This window comes from Varanus komodoensis, unplaced genomic scaffold, assembly GCF_004798865.1.
Source record: "Varanus komodoensis strain SLA01 unplaced genomic scaffold, ASM479886v1 scaffold36, whole genome shotgun sequence".
In the NCBI taxonomy this organism is placed as follows: Eukaryota; Metazoa; Chordata; class Lepidosauria; order Squamata; family Varanidae; genus Varanus; species Varanus komodoensis.
The window spans coordinates 7,506,943-7,525,322 of record NW_025335873.1 but is presented as its reverse complement, the minus strand read 5'-3'; the positions used below and the strand labels follow the sequence as shown (position 1 = coordinate 7,525,322).

The 18,380-nt window shown below is 53.8% G+C and overlaps 1 protein-coding gene across 1 annotated transcript in view; it reads left to right on the top strand.

Annotated features, from left to right (window-relative positions):
- MEGF9 (multiple EGF like domains 9) overlaps positions 1 to 18,380 on the top strand; it is a 40,323-nt gene that overhangs the window by 4,207 nt on the left and 17,736 nt on the right. The window contains exons 2-3 of the mRNA XM_044439721.1: positions 59 to 572; positions 17,043 to 17,244. Of these exons, the coding sequence (XP_044295656.1) occupies positions 59 to 572; positions 17,043 to 17,244 (716 nt within the window). The remainder of the gene's footprint in view (positions 1 to 58; positions 573 to 17,042; positions 17,245 to 18,380) is intronic.

Here is an 18,380-nt window from a genome sequence, read left to right as displayed (position 1 = left end):
GCTGGCGCTGCTGGCCGCGCTCGGCGCCCTCCCGGGCGCGCCTGCCCTCGACCCGCAGCAAGGCAACGCCACCGCCGCCGCCCGCCCGGCGCGCTCCGGCGGCACGGCAGCGCCCGGCGGGGCGGCGGGAGGAGGGGAGCCGGGCTCGCCCCTCTCCGCGCGCCCCCCGCCTTCGCTCCCGCCGCCGCCGCCGCCTCTTTCGCCTGCGCCTTCGCCTGCGCCTTCCCCCGCGCCGCAGCGCGGAGGAGCGGAGGAGGAGGAGGGCGAGGAAGGCAACGAGCTGAGCGCCTGGACGGCGGCGCAGGCAGCCAACGCTTCGTGGGTCCGGCCGACCCTGCTCCCGCCCCCGCCCCCGGACGCCGCCGGGCCCACGGGGCCGGAGAGCGGGCGCAGCCCCGCGGGCTCCGACAGCCCTGCCCCCAGCACCGCCTGGCCAACGCCGCCGGCGCCCTCGCCGCTGCCTGCCTCCCGGTCACCCCCGGCCACCAGCCCTCTGCCCACGGCCGTGCCCCCCTCGCCTGCGGAGGAGGAGGGAGAGGAGGAGGAAGACTCGATCGGACACAGCGGCACAGGTGGGTGGTTTCTTACCATGGCGACTTTCGTGCTCTCGTCCATTCATTTGGGTTCTCATTAACCCATGGTTTGTTGCTGGAAGTTGTCTGAACCCAGTCATGCAAGCCATGGACAGCCCAGGAAGAGGGCCTGTAGTTCTCGCCTTGAACTGTGGGTTGCTAGCCATGGCTTGTTTCAGAATGGTGCTTTTGCTTGGTTGTTGCCTGCAGCAACACCCCGGGCCGTGGATTGGCCCAGCTTGCACCCCTCAGCATGGCGATGGGGTTGTCCGAACCCAGCTACGCAAACCACGAACCCTTGGCTTGCGACTGGTTTGTGAACTGTGGGTGACTCGCCATGGCTGCTACCTCATCTGGGTTCAGACAGACTCAGGTTTCCACAATGGCCCATGGCTGAGAGGCAAACCACAGGACTGTCTTGAACCCAGCCCGGTGCATTCTGGGTGTTCATTCTCTTCTGTCAATCCAGCATTCATCCTTGGAGCCTGTACCCCGCCCTACCCTCATTGTCCCCTAAGGCCCTGGTATCCCACTCTATGCTTTCAGCCCCCTGTGCCCCCCCCCCCCAGCTGCTGGGCCAAGGTCTAGCATTTCTGAGGGCCTCGGGGCAATTGGGAGAATTTGGCTAGTTCGCCCATAGGGCTGCATTAATGTTTTCCCTCGATGATGCAAATTTCTGCCCGTCCGTTTCCTGTTTTCCACAGTGGTGCCTGTGGGTTCGCTGCATCTCGCAGCAATTAGGGGTGGGAAACATGGTGCTTGCTTGTTGTTAAGATTTTTGCCTGCCTGCGCACCGTTTGTTCCCCTCTTGCCGATCCCTGGGGCCAAGCTGGCGGTTGTGTTCCCAGGCCAGGGAGAAAAGGTTATCACCTGCCTTCAAGGCAGAACGGGTGTCCCTTTCGCCATCCCTTCCTCCAGCGGCCTGCCCAGTGTGGGGTGTGATTGTGAAGGACGCCCAGGTGGCAGAGGCCGCCTGACAGCCTTTTGAGGTCAGGGAGCGATATCAAGGCAGCATGCACTTGACTGTCACCTCGCCTCTTCTCTGTGTTTTGACGTTTGTGTGCTTTCCCACCCTCCTCTGGGTACTTCTGGGGTATTTCCCCTATTGCTCGCCTTGCTGCTCAGTCGCATCCCACCCCCTGCAGTCGATGCAACCAATAATGAGCCCCAGTATGTCTTTTTAAATGGACGGTGGCTCTTACCGCGAGGTCCTGAACGGGCGAGAACGTGGCCACTGACCACGCCGTCGAGGTAGCCGAATCTCTAACCACCTCCAAGGGGTCACGTGCTCCTCGTTCCTGTGTGGAATTCAAAGACAAAATCCTACTGAAAAGACAACAGCAGAACTTTGATCTGCCCAATGACCCATGCTCTCTGGGCATTTTACAAACTGCTGTAGAACATAACACAGTGCGAATCATGGAAAGAGTAGCATTCGATCCCAGACAACAAACAGGGAAATAGATAAATATAACAATGTGTACAAACAGCCAGCTGGAAACGGAGGGCGCGTCCTTTGCAGGTTAGACTGGAAAAAGCCCGGCCTGCGGGCAGCTGGGGCCTCTTTTGCTGCCTAAGTCCCCAATATTTCTGTCAAAAAGACTTCTGGTCATTGTTAAGAACTATGTCTGAAACTGGAGTTGAAGAGAATGTAAATGATAATACTATTAGAGGTGGGTAGGACATTATATTTCCAATGAATTGTGTAAGCATGCATTTCTTATATGCCAACTGATATATTGAGTCAGTGTTCTGAGCAAGGCTGCTGGGTTAGGCTCAGTGGCCTTATGGGCCCCTTCTAACTTTACAGTTGAAGTCTGTGAAATAGGAACATACCCCCACTCTCAGGTCTCGCAGAATTTTCGAAAACATGCCTATTACATTTCCTTCCCTTCCTCACAATTCACATCCTTAGAATCTGTCTTCATTTAGGCAACACTAAATTCATATATATTAGAAGACAAGAGCGATCGATTTCAATGTGCAAACAAAAATGGCAGCTACATGTGTTAGGCCCTGGGAATCGCTACAGAGAAGCAGCGAACCAGCTTACTACAGGGCTTCCAGAATGGAGGCTTACAACGGGTTGGATTCCCCAGTCTCCGCTCACCTGCCTCTGAACTCTGGAGCTCACCCACCTCCCGTGTGCTGAGCGAGGCCTGGTGGCAGATAACTTGGCTTCTCCTCTGCCTCGCCCCTGATTTTTATCTGGGTAGCTATTTTGGGTTAAAGTACATGGGAGTTGATCGACTGCATGTACTAATGCAAGCTTTTCGCACATGCTCAGGTGCATGCATGTGTTGGAAGGCAATTTTATGCTGCCAGTTTACAGTGCTGCTGGCTTGGGAGGCTGTGGATCTAAGCCCTGCCTTGAGCTGGCATGGTTATTCCCCCTCTCCACTCCCAGAGGACAGGAAAACTCCTGTCCATACGACTCCTGGTAAGTTTCCATTAAGTGTGCAATTAGCAGTAATTTTCCCTTAAGTGTGAAATTGACAGAACCAGAAACTGTCTGGACTCTGGTTTGGTCAATTTCACATCTTTAAGGCAACAGTGAGGAAGTGGAATAAGTTTTTCTCCCTCTAAGTCCTTTTAGCTTGACTATGATAAATCCGTGCTTTTGGGTCAGGACTACTGATAGGAAGTTGTGCTTGTGTATTTCCTATGATAACTAATTCCCTTTCTTCCCCAGCTAAGCCAGAATGCTAATGTTGGTTGCCTCTGTTTGGAGAGAGGGAAACCCCTATTTATTTTGCGAGCTTGAAGGAGGTGTGAAGTGCGGTCTTTTGGTCTGATGAGAGAGATGTCTGTTTCCTGGGTTGTCAGAGGTGAGGGTTTGGGGTTTTTTTCAAACAAGCTTGCAATGCACGTTCTTTATTGACAACAGTAAGCAATAAAAAAGCCATGGAAAGGGAAAGGGTGTTTCGTCGACAGAACCACAAGGGAACAGACCCTGTTGTTGCAGAAGTATTTGACCTAGTAGGAACCCAACTGCTTGCTTTGGTCTTTTGCCCAGTGCATTTGGATATGTGGCTTAAGGGGACGATTTCAATTTTAGCAGATCCATTTCTGTTTCGTTTTCATTTTCCGAGAAATGTTTGAAGTGGGAAGCGCTCACAGGCCTGCACTCTTGCGCGTCTTTACCTGGGAGTCGATTCCACGGAGCTCTGCGGGACGTGCCGCAGGTGCGAGCAGCAGGACTGCCTTCTCCGTTGCTGGAGAGCTGGATATTTTGGGACACTCCTCTTTGCAGGGCGACAGCAAGGAAGGAAGGGCTCTTTGCATCACACTCCCTCTGTGTGTCTTGGAGAGGCGGGGAGTGCTCTGCAGCTCCACAGCTGCTCTGGTCGGCCTGGTGCCTCCAGATGTTGGGTCTCAGCTCCATTGTCTGGGCGGGAGGGCTGGGGGATGAAGCCCCACATGACCCGGAGGGAAGCTGGGTGGGCAAAGGGTTGTTGTTGTTGTTAGTCGTGAAGTCGTGTCCGACCCATCGCGACCCCATGGACAACCTTCCTCCAGGCCTTTCTGTCCTCCACCATCCCTGGAGTCCACTCAAGCTCACACCCACTGCTTCAGTGACCCCATCCAGCCCCCTCATCCTCTGCCGTCCCCTTCTTTTGCCTTCAGTCGTTCCCACCATCAGGGTCTTCTCCAGGGAGCCCTTCCTTCTCATTAGGTGGCCAAAGTATTTGAGCTTCATCTTCGGTATCTGGCCTTCTAAAGGGCAGTCAGGGTTGATCTCCTCTAGGACTGACCGGTTTGATTGCCTTGCTGTCCAAGGGACTCGCAGGAGTCTCTGCCAGCACCACAATTCACAGGCCCAGCAAAGGGTTAGGGTTTGGCAAAAGTGGCTTTCCAGGCAGGCCTGCTGTGCTTCCCTGACAGGCTCGCCCTTGAATTCAGGGCACATGGCAGCTGTTTTACTTCTGGCTCATGTCACCAGGGACCCGTCTCCCCTGCCCCATTTAGGCCAAGCTTGTATTCCTGGCAGCTGGGTATTTTTTAAAGATAGGGCTGTTTCCGAATAGGTGGAGCACAAGTAAACATGCACTTGAAATGCACATTTTAAAGGCAATCGGAGGATTAATTTTTAAAGACTGACGTACGTAGCTGGTGCTCTGCTTTTCCCCGGGACTTGAAAGCTGTCTCCTGTCCAAGGGACGGAGCAGGTGCATCCCTCTGTTGCATCAGGAGCTCCTTTTTAAAGTGTGCTTAGGAACATGTGCAAACATTGGACTTCTCCCAAAACTGCCAGCGTGTCTTGTGTGACGTTTGGTGACGTCAACAACAGTGTTTAAAGAACCTATAACAATCTCCTACAACCAGATATATGCCAGATGAGTTGGATCGCAACTCCCATCATCATAAGCAGTGCTGACTGGGGAATATGGGGGTTGTAGTCAGGCACATCTGGACGGCTGGCAAATGCTGAGCAGGGCTGTCCTGAGAGGACTTTTTGCGGAGGGTCTCATTCATAAGGTCGCCCTGCATCAGAAATGACTCGATGGCACATCATCCACTGCATTTCTCCCCGCCTGCATTGAGCACATGCAGAGTCAGACAGGAGTTCCCACAGGGGTGGTGGAGTACCAGGTTGCAGAAAGTGTGTGTCTGTGGTGTTGGGTTTGACTAGGGAATCGACGCAAATCCATCGTGGCCTTTGAAGAGCAGAAACGGGTCCAGCCTTAGGGAGAAGAGGAGACGTTCCGCAAGATCGCTGCCGGCAAATGAGCGAACGGCAGCGCGTCTGTGCGTAAGATTCGTTCCGCCTGCTGCGAGGCTATTAAGAAGATCTGGCCCACTTACAAGAGGCCATCTGGATCAAGGAACATTTTCAGTCAGAAGCTTAGGAAGTGATAGGTTATATATAGGTTGCGAGCCAGATTGTGGTGGGCGTCCCTCCGAAGGAAGAGAACAAGGCAGGCTCCAGCTCGGTTGGAAGCGTCTTGCTCCAGGGTCCCAATGACCGTGGGCCTCGTCACCCCATGGCACAAGGCCTCCCGCACCATTTGGGCCCGGCAGGGCACACAGTGAGGATGACTCTGCTAGAACCAGCCTAGAATCTGGCGACATGCCCCGAGTTCTCGGTTTCGAAGCCGCCCTGTCTGTGGGTTCGGACGACATGGCAGGCCGCTCACCACAGGGGCAAGAAGGAAAATCAGCTGGCATGCAAAGAGCAAGGGAAAGATGGCACAGCGGTGGCATGGCCCCGTGCCCACAGTCACGCCAAGCCTGTTTGCATCCCCTCCATTTTCCTCATTTGGGCAAGACGTCCATTTTCTACAGGAAGACTTCTTTTCCCTAATGGCTTCCCTGCCCTTTCTTGTTAAGCCAAGGCAGGACTTCATGCCGCCTTACCTAACCTGTGGAATATGTTCTAGCAGAACTTCTGTTATTGTGGTTTTCAGGAACCTTCCAGCATCTGGCTCTCCCTTGCATTTTCTGGCAGTTCCGAAGGTAGAAAGTTTTCCTCCTTTGGAGTTGAATAACTGAAGTCGCCCGTGAAGTGAAGACTTCAGTTTCCATCTCAACATCATTTTGAACATTCTGGTCTGGCGAACAGCTGCATATTCCTAGAACTAAATGAGTCTTGGGGAATTAGTTAAGTTAGTTACATTAAATTAGGTTCTCTCACTTACAGGTCTGCACACCAGTCCAATAACGGGGGTTGGAGCTGATGACCTTCTTGGCCCCTTCCAGCTCTACTATTCTATGATTGATTGTATGATTCAGTAGATCCCACTAAGTCTGGAGGATTTCATGATGAACTGTTCTTGTTGGCCAAAAACCCTGGGACTTGGAGAGGCAGTAGGCCACAGCCCAAGTATCTAGGATAACTTTTGCCTGGAGACGCTAGTTTTCTACCTGCGAGGAACATTCCAATCTGTGATCCCCCGTGTGCTGTATGAATTGGCACAGCACCAACAAGGGCCTGCTTCCTGTCAGCAGGACTGGGCAGAACCTTTCGAACAGCCGGGCCAGGTGCGGTTCCTTCCACGCCATCCACCCAGACAGCGACTCGTGATTTAAGAAGATGATGTAGCTGAAATGTCATGGCCTGATGGCAGCTTTTGGTGCCCCCCCCCCCCCGCTCCCCAATCTCCATTGTCGATTGTCCAAATTCTGGGAACCAAAGCTGGAGTTGTCGTATTTTTACCTGGATCTGCTTAGTTGATTTTACTGCATATCGGCATGAGTTCTTTCAGTTTTGCAATGACAGCAAAGAGGACTCCTAGAAAGCAAAAAAGATGGACATGGCCGGCTCTGGGAAGATCAAACCACCGCGATGCGTTCATGCTCCGTTGCATCACTTGAGCCGTTGTTGAGGGCTCGGTCCCTCAAGCAGGGGCACAGGGATGCTAGTGGCAAGCTGCATCAACCATGTTATGTTTTTTCGTGGCGGGGACGAATGCCACTGCTTGAGGGACCGAGCCGGGCTGCATTTCACGTATTACCTAATTTGTAAACGGGACACGTGCCACAGGTCTCCTTCTGGGGTTTGGTTGCACGGGGGCCTGTGGTGATCTTGGAATGAGTTTGCTCGTCACCTCTCTGCCATGGACGTGGGGTGTCAGCGCTCACTTGGGGGAGCTTCTGTCTGGGTGGACCTCCATCTTCTTCATAGATGTTCTTCAGTGCCTCAAAAGACAGCTGCGGTGGTGGAGCGCCCAAATGGGGAGGAGACGGGTGGGGAGAAGAGGAACTTTCTGACCTCCGTTGGCTGCAGAGATCTGCCGAAAGGGAGCTTGCAAAATGTTCGGTTGCAAAAGGGCAAGGTTTCGCGTTCTGCTTTGCTTCTGCTAACGGACCCAGGGCCCATGCCCATGACCACCCTGGATATTCTGTCTCCCCCCAGCCCGGCCTGCTTGTCCAGCTTTCTCTGCCTCTGCCGGTGGCGAGAAGGGAAAGCAGAGGGAGCTGTTCCAGACTTGCTGCCTGCCGGTCGGTGGTGTGAGCTGCGATGGACAGGAGCAGGCTCAAGGGCTGCTTGGACGGCAGGGGAGGGTGCCCAGCGAAGGCTGGAGGGGAGCCCCTGTCGCTGTTACGGGGGCGAGTCACGCTTGCCTGACTTGCCAGAGGCCCGCGACCATTTCCGAGTTCATATCTCTAACCCACTTTCCGAGCACGTTGCAGAAAGAGTGGCCAGACATATTTTGGGGAGCGTATTCCAGAACTGCAGGTCTTTGGCAATGATTTATTTACGGCTTAGATTTCTATCCCGCCTTTTTCTTATAGAGAACTCGCCACAGCTTCGAGAATTCGCCTCTTCCCGCTCTCAATCCTACCCCCACAACAACAGCCCTGTGAGGTAGGCTGGGCTGAGAGTCTGTTCCTGGCCCCACGTCACCCGGTGGGCTCCCTGGCTGAGTGGAGACTTGAACCCAAGGCACCCAAGCCCCGGACTCTCCCTCTTAACCCCTTAGTGGCTAGACACTGAATTGGACCGCTGATTGTGTCGCGTGGCCCTCTTGTATGTTCAGCCCCAAATCTCTCGGTGGTATTTAAAATATGCCCCTGGACACAACACCGTCCTCCTCGGGGTTTGCCGGTCCGCTGTGAGTTACCCCCACTAGCTTAACCGGTTGGGCTTCCTGACCCAACCTTCCCTCCCACTTAACTCTCTGGCATCCAGTGCAGGGAGATTTTTCTCGAAGGCTTCCCTGCGTGTTTACATCCCTGCTTGGCTCTCTCGTTTTTTAGTTGTGTAATCTCTGCACAGCAAGGGCACCGTGTGTTTAGCAACTGTGGCTTTTTTTTGCCTGACTTAATTTGTCGTTGCGCCATTTGATCTGCAAAACCTTGTTCCCCCTTCACGGTGCATCCAGTCATCTTTTCGTTTTTGCAATTTTTGTTTTGGGTGTGTGGGGCTGCATTTCTTTCCTGCTTTACACAGTCACCCCATAGGCATGTGGGGCACAAGACGAACACACCAACGAGGGCTTGGTTGGTAATATTCCGCACGCTGCGGTTTGGGAAAAGAAATGCATACAGGAGATTTAGGGCATAATTGTTAATATGTATAGGCAGGAAAAAAGCCTACAATTCTGGCTGGCTGGGGAATTCTTGGAGTTTTGGGGCCTGGGTCTGCCGAACTATGCTTAACATCGCATCCTGAATGATGTTGCAGAAAGGAACAATATTGTGTCTTGGAACACAAACGCCTTTGACCAGGACTCTTGGGCTCTCTTGCACTGTGAGGCCCGTTTCTGAGTCCGTCCCTGTCCGGCCTGAGCAAAGACAATTTCACCCAGGAACTGGAAGCAGCCCAACCACATGTCAATGGACCAAAAGCAGAACTCCCCGAGCCAGCCGCCAAGGGCACCGGGTTTCAAGTTCCGTTCATACTGAGGGAAGGCACTTTCCCCTCTTGTCTGGGCAGCTTTGCGCTTTAGTTCACCGCCTCCTTTGTCCCCAGCTGCGCTTGGCTTTGTGAATAGGTGGTAAATTGGCAAGGCCTTTCCTGGTTTATAAAACTCCGGCTGAATAAGCCTTTTTGTCAAAGCCTCGATGCGCAACTATGCCTCTCCCTGCCAGAGTGTGATTTAAACTGTCGCTGGTGAATTCATGTAGGCCGCGGAGATGAACCGCTGTGATTTCTCATCCGCATCATCTTTTTCAGGGCTTACTGCTTTAGAGCTGACTTGTTTCACTGACAGGAGAGAGAGATTTATGCTATATCCTTGGTTGTGCATGTTCCAGATCTTTCCTGAAAGACATCACAGTTCCCCTCTGCCGCTTCTCCACAACCTGGGGTGGCATGGCACACCGCAATGGCCCCCCAGCCTCTTTCAACGCCCTCCAATTTGAGTATCAGTCCACCGGTCTCTGCAGCAAAGAAACAGATTCAGGAGAGAGTTTTGTGGCTGAGCAGGGACTTGAACCCAGATCGCCTGAGTCCCAGATTGACGCTCTCAACCATGACACCACACTGGGCTCTGGGGAAACCCAGAGAGGATTACATATTCCACCTCCACAACAACAACCCTGTGAGGGAGGCCAGGCTGAGAGCGAGTGACTCCTCAGAGTTCCTCAGTGAACGTCCCGGCCGAATGGGGGCTCAAACCTGGACATCCCTGGTTCCCTGTTCCAACAGCTCCGGCACTACATCGCTCTGGCTCTCCGGTTAGCTTGTACCTTCTGCTGTTGAAGCAAAACAGACTCCCCTCTGATTGATGTATTTATTTATTTTTATAAGTTTCAAGAAGGCCAGGCCATAAAAGAAGCAGAGCTGTGTGTCTACAAACATTTGGATGCACCAGACTCCAGAAAAAGCAAACTGAAGATCTGTGTGTACTTCCAACAGCAGCGTTACGTCACCGATTCAGATGCTGAAACTCCGTAACAGAGCAGCTTTTCTCCTTTCCATGTTGCCGCATCAGTCTTGAGGCGGGGAAGATCCATTTAGGTTGACTGTGTGTTAACTTCCAGTAAGCAGGTTTAAAAGATCACGTGCACCAGGGAATATTAACCAGCATTCCGGGATCGTGTGTTCCAATAAACGATCTTAGAGCAACAGGATGGGAGTCGCTGGTTCTAGCCCTGGCAGCCCTTCGGTGAGACTCGCTCCCCGGCATCCCGCCCTGGGCACCTGCCCAGGTGTGCCTCTCCTTGATTCCAGTCCGGGAGGATCACGCGTTTTCCATCCACATCCAACAGGATGTTTGGCCTGGTGCCCGTATCCAAGCAGAAGGTGGATCCCAGACCGCCATGTGCTCGGGGCGTGTGCGGATTCATTTGTTTGTTTCATGCCTACGCTGCCTAATTGCCGAAGTACCCTGAGCAGGTTGCAGCCACGCATCAAAATACAGTATAAAATATGGAGAGCGTCAAAAAGCAGAAATAGAAAACCTGCTTTGAAAGCCGTGTTCAAACTTGGAAGAGCTCAAGACCTGCTCAAGCAACTCGCAGAACCTCAGTAAGTTAATTAGGTGCCCTGCAGTGCAGGACTCTCTCAACCTGGTACCAGGAGAATATTGAGGCTGGTGGCAGCTGGGTCTCGGCTGGGTCTATAACAAGGGGCCCCCACGGAGAAGGCCCCTCGGAGCAGCCCTCGCAAGTGCTGGTTGGAGGCAGGCCGCGGGGCTTGACTGCGCTGTCTGGGTACGTGGCGGTTCGGAGAGGGAATTCGTCACGTTTTGTGGTCCGAAGCCGTGTCTCAATCTTCGGCCGTGTGTTTGGCCAGATCTTTTCTGTCCAGCTGAGTCTCTCTCCCCAAATCGGCCGATGCCAAGAGGCCCTCCTGCACCGACGTACGCAGAGCAAGTCTACTGAGCACCAGCATGTGATGCACAAGGCGTTAGCTCAGACCTTGCTCCACTGGTTTGCAAAGGGTGGAGAGCTCACCCAGGAAGCACAGAGGGCACCTGTAGCCTGCCGTATACCACAGGCACAGCAAGAGTCGGCAAGACTCCCTGGCGAAGTCCATCGCACCAGGCAAAGATGAAGGCGGGTGGAGGAGAGGAAGGCCAAATAAGAGACGGCTCAGTTCCGTAAAGGAAGGCATACCCTGGGCTTGCAAGAGCTGAGCGGGGCCGTCGAGCGCAGAACTTGTGGAGGCCCCGCATCCCTCAGCAAGGAGACCTGACGGCACCTGGCAAAGACCACGTGTGCAGTGCCAAAAGAGCGGACGGCGATTTGCATTTAGACTATGCACATGCTGATAGACGGAGTGATAGACAGATGCAACTTTAGGCACAGTTACCTTAATTTATCTTGCAATCCATTTCTCCTCGCAGCCGCCTTCCTGTTTCCCCACTTCCGCCCCATCTTCCCCCATAGATGTGCTGTATTCACTTCAGTGCAGGTTAAATTCACTTAGTTTGCCTTTCCCCCCCGAGTGTTTTCTCCAAAGCGGCGTTTGGCCCAGTTAAGGGCAGGCTTCTAACGACACGGTTTCCCAAACAAGCGTTCGAACCTGAGTGAGGACAAGCCTCGCCTCGGAGTGGCCCATGGCTGTTTATCCCATGCTCAAGCACGCGGACCGAGTCCAATATTAATTTCAGGGTTCTGCACCCCAGCGCGTCTCTATTAGTTTGTGTTTGCTTGTTTGTTTTTATAAAAATAAGCTTGACCGAAACCAACCAAGCCGCATAATTTATCCAGGCTGCCAAAATCAGGCATCTCTTGGCACAGAGTGAGGCTGGCCAGCGCGGGAGAAAACTAGTGCCTCTCCACGCAGGATCCTGGCCACATGGGCAAGAGGGTATGGGAAACCTCTAGAGTCGCTCTGCAGAGCGTCCAGCGACGACCAGCGCCGTCCCCGGGCTCTGCCGCTTGCCTCCTGCAAGCTTTGCACGAACACTGGGGGCGGAAGGAGGTCTGGCCCGAAGCATTTTCTCCTCCCATCTGCCAAGCGCTCACTTGACTGCACTGAGCAGCCCTGGCATTTTCGGGGTAGCGGTGTTTGCTCAGGCAGTGACGCAGCAAAAAGCCGGCGAGGGAAGTGCAGCGAAGGGCGTGGAGCGCCGCCTGTCCTCAGGCAAACCTCTGATGCTGAAAGGGCAGTGCTGATCCGATTTGCTGTGGATGCCCAGGAAAATGCCATGCAGGATTCTCAGGGGTCGAGCGGGCGATCAAAGGCGCTCGTTTGGGTTAGCGCGGCTCGCCAGAATTAAAGCGACCCGACGGCTTTTTCCGCAGCTTGGCTTCGTATTTGTTTACTGTTTCAGAGTCACAGAAGTGTCTTTGAAAGGTGCAGACTATTCTGGATTAATTGCTGAGGGAACCGCACTACAGCAAAGGGGCGGAGAGGCTGGTGAAATGGGGAAGCTAAGAAACAACGCTCTGGTTTATGTGTGGCTCTCAAAGAGAGGAGAGGGGTAGAAAGGTGCCCCCCCCAGCCCAGCTTTTAGACAGACCGGGTTCAGACATCACAGCTGAGTACGGGTTCACTGTGAGTACTCATTGAAACATGTTGTCTGAACCCAGCTGTGCCAAAATGCCATGACCGCCATGGTTGATTGCCGGGTGGTGTGCAGTGCGTCAGCCACCATGGTTTGTTAACTTGGCCGGATCCAGACAACACAAAAGCCCGTATGTCTATAGAAGCCTCTTTCTTTTACCCTTGTCCTTCAAGCCACTTCCAGTCCAAGGGCTTCCACTTTTTCAGTCTGTTCCCGAGTCTGTACCCCCCTTTCAGCTTCCGTTTGCCTGGGACAGCTTCTCTGGCAACCTCACCCAAAACCTAGTTGCCCGGGGCCTTACGGGAGCGTTGATGCCATTTGCCCTTCTCGCCGAGAAACCGGCTCACACACATTCTGTGCGTTGCTCATCCCGCGCGTGGACTGTTTGTGAGCATTCCATGGGGCCGCACTGCCTCTGACTGCCTGTGTCAGACGCTGGTTTCCTTGGAGTCGCTCACCGTACAAAACAGATTTGTCATGTTTGCTTTCAACGGCTATTACTTCTCTGCACCAGCTTCAGATTTTCAGCGCTGAGCAGGGTAAAGGAGCACATGATGTCACATGAATTGTTCAATGCCTGTACCAGTTTTGGTGACTCATGTTCCTTGTCACTCGGCGGCAGAATGTTTTGCGTTGGAAAATCCTTCGGAGTAACACAATGAAAAGGCTTGTGAGGTTGAGTGTGAAGAGCTTCTCAAAAGTAGGATTTTATCAGTTGGAGAACAGAGGAAGCATTCTCTTGATTTCCTTTCTCTGTGCAGGAAAAGAGGATTTCAGAAGCAGTGCCTGTTGCTTGTTTTTATTTTTTTAAGGCACTAAATATAATCTAGGTTTAAAATGTTGCATTGGGGGATGTATAAATCATTCTGGGATTCGGAGCTTTGGGCACTGCAAAACCAAAGTTAGGAAGGGGTTCGTTGCTCAGGCAAAACAGGGAAGGTTATACGGGCCGTCTTGTCCAGAACACAACGAAGAAGCGCCTCTTGCTGCATCGGCTCTGCCTCGAGTGCTGAGGGTTGCCGGTTCTAGCCCAGGAACCTCCTGCAACCTGCCCATTGCTCTCCCCGCTGCTGTCCAGGCGAGGGCCAGCCCTCTGACTTCCCCCAGTCTTCACCGCGGACCAGCTGGGGATGGAAGTGGATCGCTGCAAGCTGAAATGGTCGCAGAGTCCTGCCCGACCCATCACACCCCATGGACAGCATTCCTCCAGGCCCTCCCGCCCGCCACCATCCCCCGGAGTCCCCCCAAGCCCACACCCTCTGCCCCAGTGACCCCATCCAGCCGCCTCGTCCCCTGCCGTCCCCTTCTCCTTTGGCCCTCGATTGTTCCCAGCATCAAGGCTAAATGGCGAACGAGGCGTGTTTCATTCCAGTTCCACCGGCATGGATTGGCTTCAGCTGCCAGACAAATTCATGCTGGGGCAAATGGCTGAGCGTCTGCCCCAGCATGCATCCGTCCTGGGTGGCTCAGGTGATCTGGAGAGTGCCAAGGTTGCCGTGCGGGCGGATTTCGGCTTGGCCCCAGGTCAGCCCGGAACATGTCAGATGCTTCCGGAGGGCGCCGGTCCAGGCCCGTGCCTCGGCAGGTTCGTTTCCTGCTGCAATCAGCACATGGCCAGTCTGGAAAATATATTCTCGTTGAGTCATAACTCTTCAGGCTGCAATAGTGATCTTTATATAATCTTTAAAAGAAGTTTCAATGCCTCTTTCAGTGCAAAGCCATCCTGAAGTGGGTTATATTGAAAGCATAATATCCAGCAATGGAAGGTTAAAATATTGCAAACAGCAATGGAAGGGAAAAAAGAACACATTGGAGCATATCTTAGAAAATACTGTGGCATTTAAAAAATTATCTTCGGGGGCTGTTGAAAAGAATAGGTTAAGGGAGAGAATTACCCAAGGATGAGGCCAATACCAAAAAGTCCGTTTCCTGTGCCCACGACTGACTCACGAGATTCCTTTACCCGATCCCCTAACCACCCAGACTGGCGCATGTCTCCTCGGGAGTTTAGTGCTCTGCATTTATTTCCTGGCAAGCAGAATACAGCTGTGACACAAAAGCCATCTCGTTGTTATTGATTCTGCATCTGCCTGTTTTATGGAGGGATTGCGTGTGTCGATAAACGGATGGATACATGCAAAGACAGAGTTGCATGGAAGCATACGAAAACTCAAGCACGGCTTTCCTCTCGAATTAAATCCCAAATTAAACCAGGCAGCTCTTTAAGCCATTTTGTGCAAATCTGCTGGCTTTGCAGATGTGCTGGCACTTTGAACGCTTTGTGCTGAACTCGCAGCTTGAGTTGAATGTTTAGATTATTTTATTTTTGGCTTTTTGGGAGGGAAGGAAGAGGAAGTAGGTTACCGATCTGGTAGCCTTTGCACAGCCTGCTCATGTGCAGAATCCCAGATTGGTGGCTGCCGCCTCACGGGTCTCTCCGTGTGTTGAATTTCCCAGAATTCTGGTCTGCACATGGCTGGCATTTTGGCAGCAGCCGCATTAAGGCCATGCCCGTGTTTCTAAGCATATTTCTTCTCCAGGGGTTGTGGAGCACTCCTTCTGCAGGCAGCAGGCTGGCTGGCCGAGTTCAGCATTGCCCAGAAAAGCTGGGGAAGATTCTGGACCGATGTTGCTGGGCACCAGATGGGACTGGATGGCTCTCTTGTTTGATTTGGTGAAAGGCGGCATCCTATGTCATTCAGCCCTGTATGAAGGCGAGAACAGTGAGGACTAGAATCTTACTTTGTTTTTAGGGGTGAGACCCTAGCCAGGCAAGACTCCTAGCGATGTATGGGTTTTGTTCAGCTCGTTTCTCCAGGCCTGTCTGGTGTCTTTTGTTCGGTTACTTGCTCCCTGACAGAATCGGGTTTGTAAGGAAGGTAGGAAAAATGGTTGGAAACATCTCAGCAAGAGGATGGCTGTGCACAATGGCAAGCCATAACTGGCTTGGGGTTGTTTGTTTGTTTGTTTGTTTGTTTGTTTGTTCATTGTTGGTCTGTTGTATCCTCTGCACCCTGCCGTGCTCTTTCAGAGTGGAGCATCTCGTCTTTGGAGACCACGAACAGAGACGACTGTCTTTTCCGCGGCGGCTTGGTGTGTCATCCGACCCCCGGCACGAGCTCCTTGTGGGGCGGGAGCCAGAGCCAGAGAGCTGCTGGGCAAGAGCAGCCCGTTGCCACGCTTGCCAAATGGCTGGTGCCACGGGCAGCCGCTGCTTGGCAGGGCTCTATCCTCAAGATTATCTTGGGGCAGCAGGAGGGCGGGATCAGCCGAGCATCGCTGCAGGAAGCAGCAGCACCGCTCCGCCGATTCTCCTGCTGCTCTCCGCACATGTGCTGAAGGGGAGCCGCTCACACATGCGCACCAAAGGGCCAGAATCGCCTGGCCCAACTGGGGCAGCACCTCTCGGCTGATTCCCCCCTCGCCCCCACTTAACAGAGGGGCACCCCCAGCCCCCTGCAGAACTGGGCACCGTCTCCATTTTCTGGCCCCCATCCCTAGGAAATTGCTCCCCCACATCGGCCAGTGTCTTATTAACCTGCGTGTTTGTCCGTGTGCCCTGCCACGGCGGTCCTTCTTTGGGGCTCTCCCGAAGTACATGGTAAGCCTGTGTGAATCTCGAGCAGATAAGAAACAGATGTGGGAAACGTCTGGTCCTTGACAGAAGAAAGGGCTCTTTCTCCAGCACGGGAGGGGTGCCTATGTTGAGGTATCGATGCATTAGATGTGTAGTAGGTGACCTGATTGGTTACCTAGGGTATAAAATGCACATACTGGGGTGCAACTTTGGAGGCACTGCTTTGGGCTGAATGTCCCCTTTTGTCTCCCTTTATTCTACAGTACACTAGAATAAAGCTGCTTTTGGCTCTGAGTCTCGTCTCAGGCTCTGTGTGGCTTCGGGTCTGGGGTCCTCCCGGGTTTGCCCCAGCTGCTGACTGGCTGAGTCCAGTAACAGTTTTCTCCAGGGCAGTCAGACTTCGGTGTGGTGGCATTTTTCCTCTTGTGCAGGAAAAGAGGTCATTGCAGGCGTGCCCGGGAGTAGGACGGCCCGGTGCGGCACAGAGCCGGGTGTTTCTCGCCACTTGGCTGCTGATAACAGCTTGCTGGACAGCGTGTTTACATATTTTCCAGTGTATCATGGATGAAAGGAACCAGCACCCCCCTGGCATTTAATCTGGTACAGGGTAGATGAAAGGAGCACCTTTCCCAAGATGTTAATGAGTGTGGAGATGCTGTGGGGAGGGGGGGGCGCTTAGGCCGGAGGACGGTGTGGCGGACGCATTCCTCTCCATGCACTTTTATCTGTGAAATGGGCTAGCTTGTGCAAGGAGCCTCTGGAGACCTGGGCCCGTAGCAGGCTCGGGTGCAAATCCCTCGGAGGCCTTGCAATCTTTTCTTGAGGTCGCTGAAGGATTCTGTCGCTGGATCAAACACTCCAGCCGGAATGAGCCTTTCCCACTGACAGCTCTCTGTTCCCTGAGTGACGCCTCTTCATCTTCCGTGTTTCACGGTGCACCGGACCCCGTATTAACCGCAGCCGCCTCTCCTTCTTGTCTTCCTCCTGCAGGCGTCTTCTGCAACTGCAGTTCCACCGGGAGCACGGGCCGCAGCGACTGCAACATCACGACAGGCCAGTGCGAGTGCCGCCCGGGCTTCGCGGGCCTGCGGTGCGAGCGGTGCGAGGAAGGCTTCTCCTTGGAGCCCCGCAGCGGGCGCTGCCTCGCTTGCGGCTGCCACGCCGAGAACGCCGTCTCCCCGTCCTGCGACGCGTAAGGAACGAGGCGCCCGGATCGTTGCCCGCCGTCCCCTTTGTCCTTTGTCCGTACTTGGTCATCCCAGAGAAAGCTTGTTTACTAGAAAATACAAGACACTTTTGTAAGACTCTCGTCTTTAGAAAAGAGAGAGAGAGAGAGAGAGGGAGAGAAAAGAAAAGAAAAGAAAAGAAACGAAACGAAACGAAACGAAACGACAGAAGGGAGGGGTATTCTGATAAGGAATATTCTGTATTCCTTTCTGTCAGATTTCAGTGTGAGATTGTGGGAAAGATGTGGCAAGTTGGTGGGTTAATTAACTCTAATGTAGAAAATGGATTTGCGTTTCTTGGCAAACGGGGATCGGTCCCCAGCAAAAGGGGATTCAGGATGCAGAGGAGGTGACTTAAACCTTTGGAGGCCCAGTGCACATAGGACTGTACCAGGGTCCAGAATCAGCAGGGAGCATGGTTGGGGTGTTGCTGGGGCTGTACCACCTCCCGCCAGGCTGGCTGCCTGCCCCTGCCGCCTCCCCGTGAGCAGCCTCGGTGCTGGCGCTCCAGCGGGTTGGCTAGGAGAGCCGCCATTTTGGCTTTGCCACAGTCTTCTGAGCAGCGCGGTGTTGGGGCGGGTGGGGAGCTGGCAAGGGTGGGGGCTCACTTTGCTGAGCTTCCTCTGGAACCCGGAGCCAAGATGTGTGTCTAGAGGGGTTCATCTCCAGCATGACCCAGAAGCCCTTCCAAGCCCTGTTCCTTCCGGCTTTCTGGCTGAAGGCTGGACCTGGGAACTCCACCTCGGTCCATCGCCAGCCGCCCCGACAGACTGAAGCTCTTCTTTTGTTCTTGCATATGGTGAATGACGGTCTTTCCGTAGCTCGGAGATGGAGCGATCCCACGAAGGGCAGCCAGAGCCACCTCAAGCTTCCAGGCAGAGCCAGAGCAGGGCTGCCAGGACCGGGCGCTCCAAGACTGCGCCTTCCCAGGGTGGGGACGCTTGACGGCTGCCCCGTAACGACTGTTTGCTAGGCGGCCTACTTTTCGAGTGTTCTTTCCAATATGGCTGTGACCCCGGGGGCACTGTGGGGTCTGCGGGGGGGTGGGCTCAGGCGCACCCCGCTCACCAATCCAGTCCGCCAGATCTTGTCCTTGGGCCTC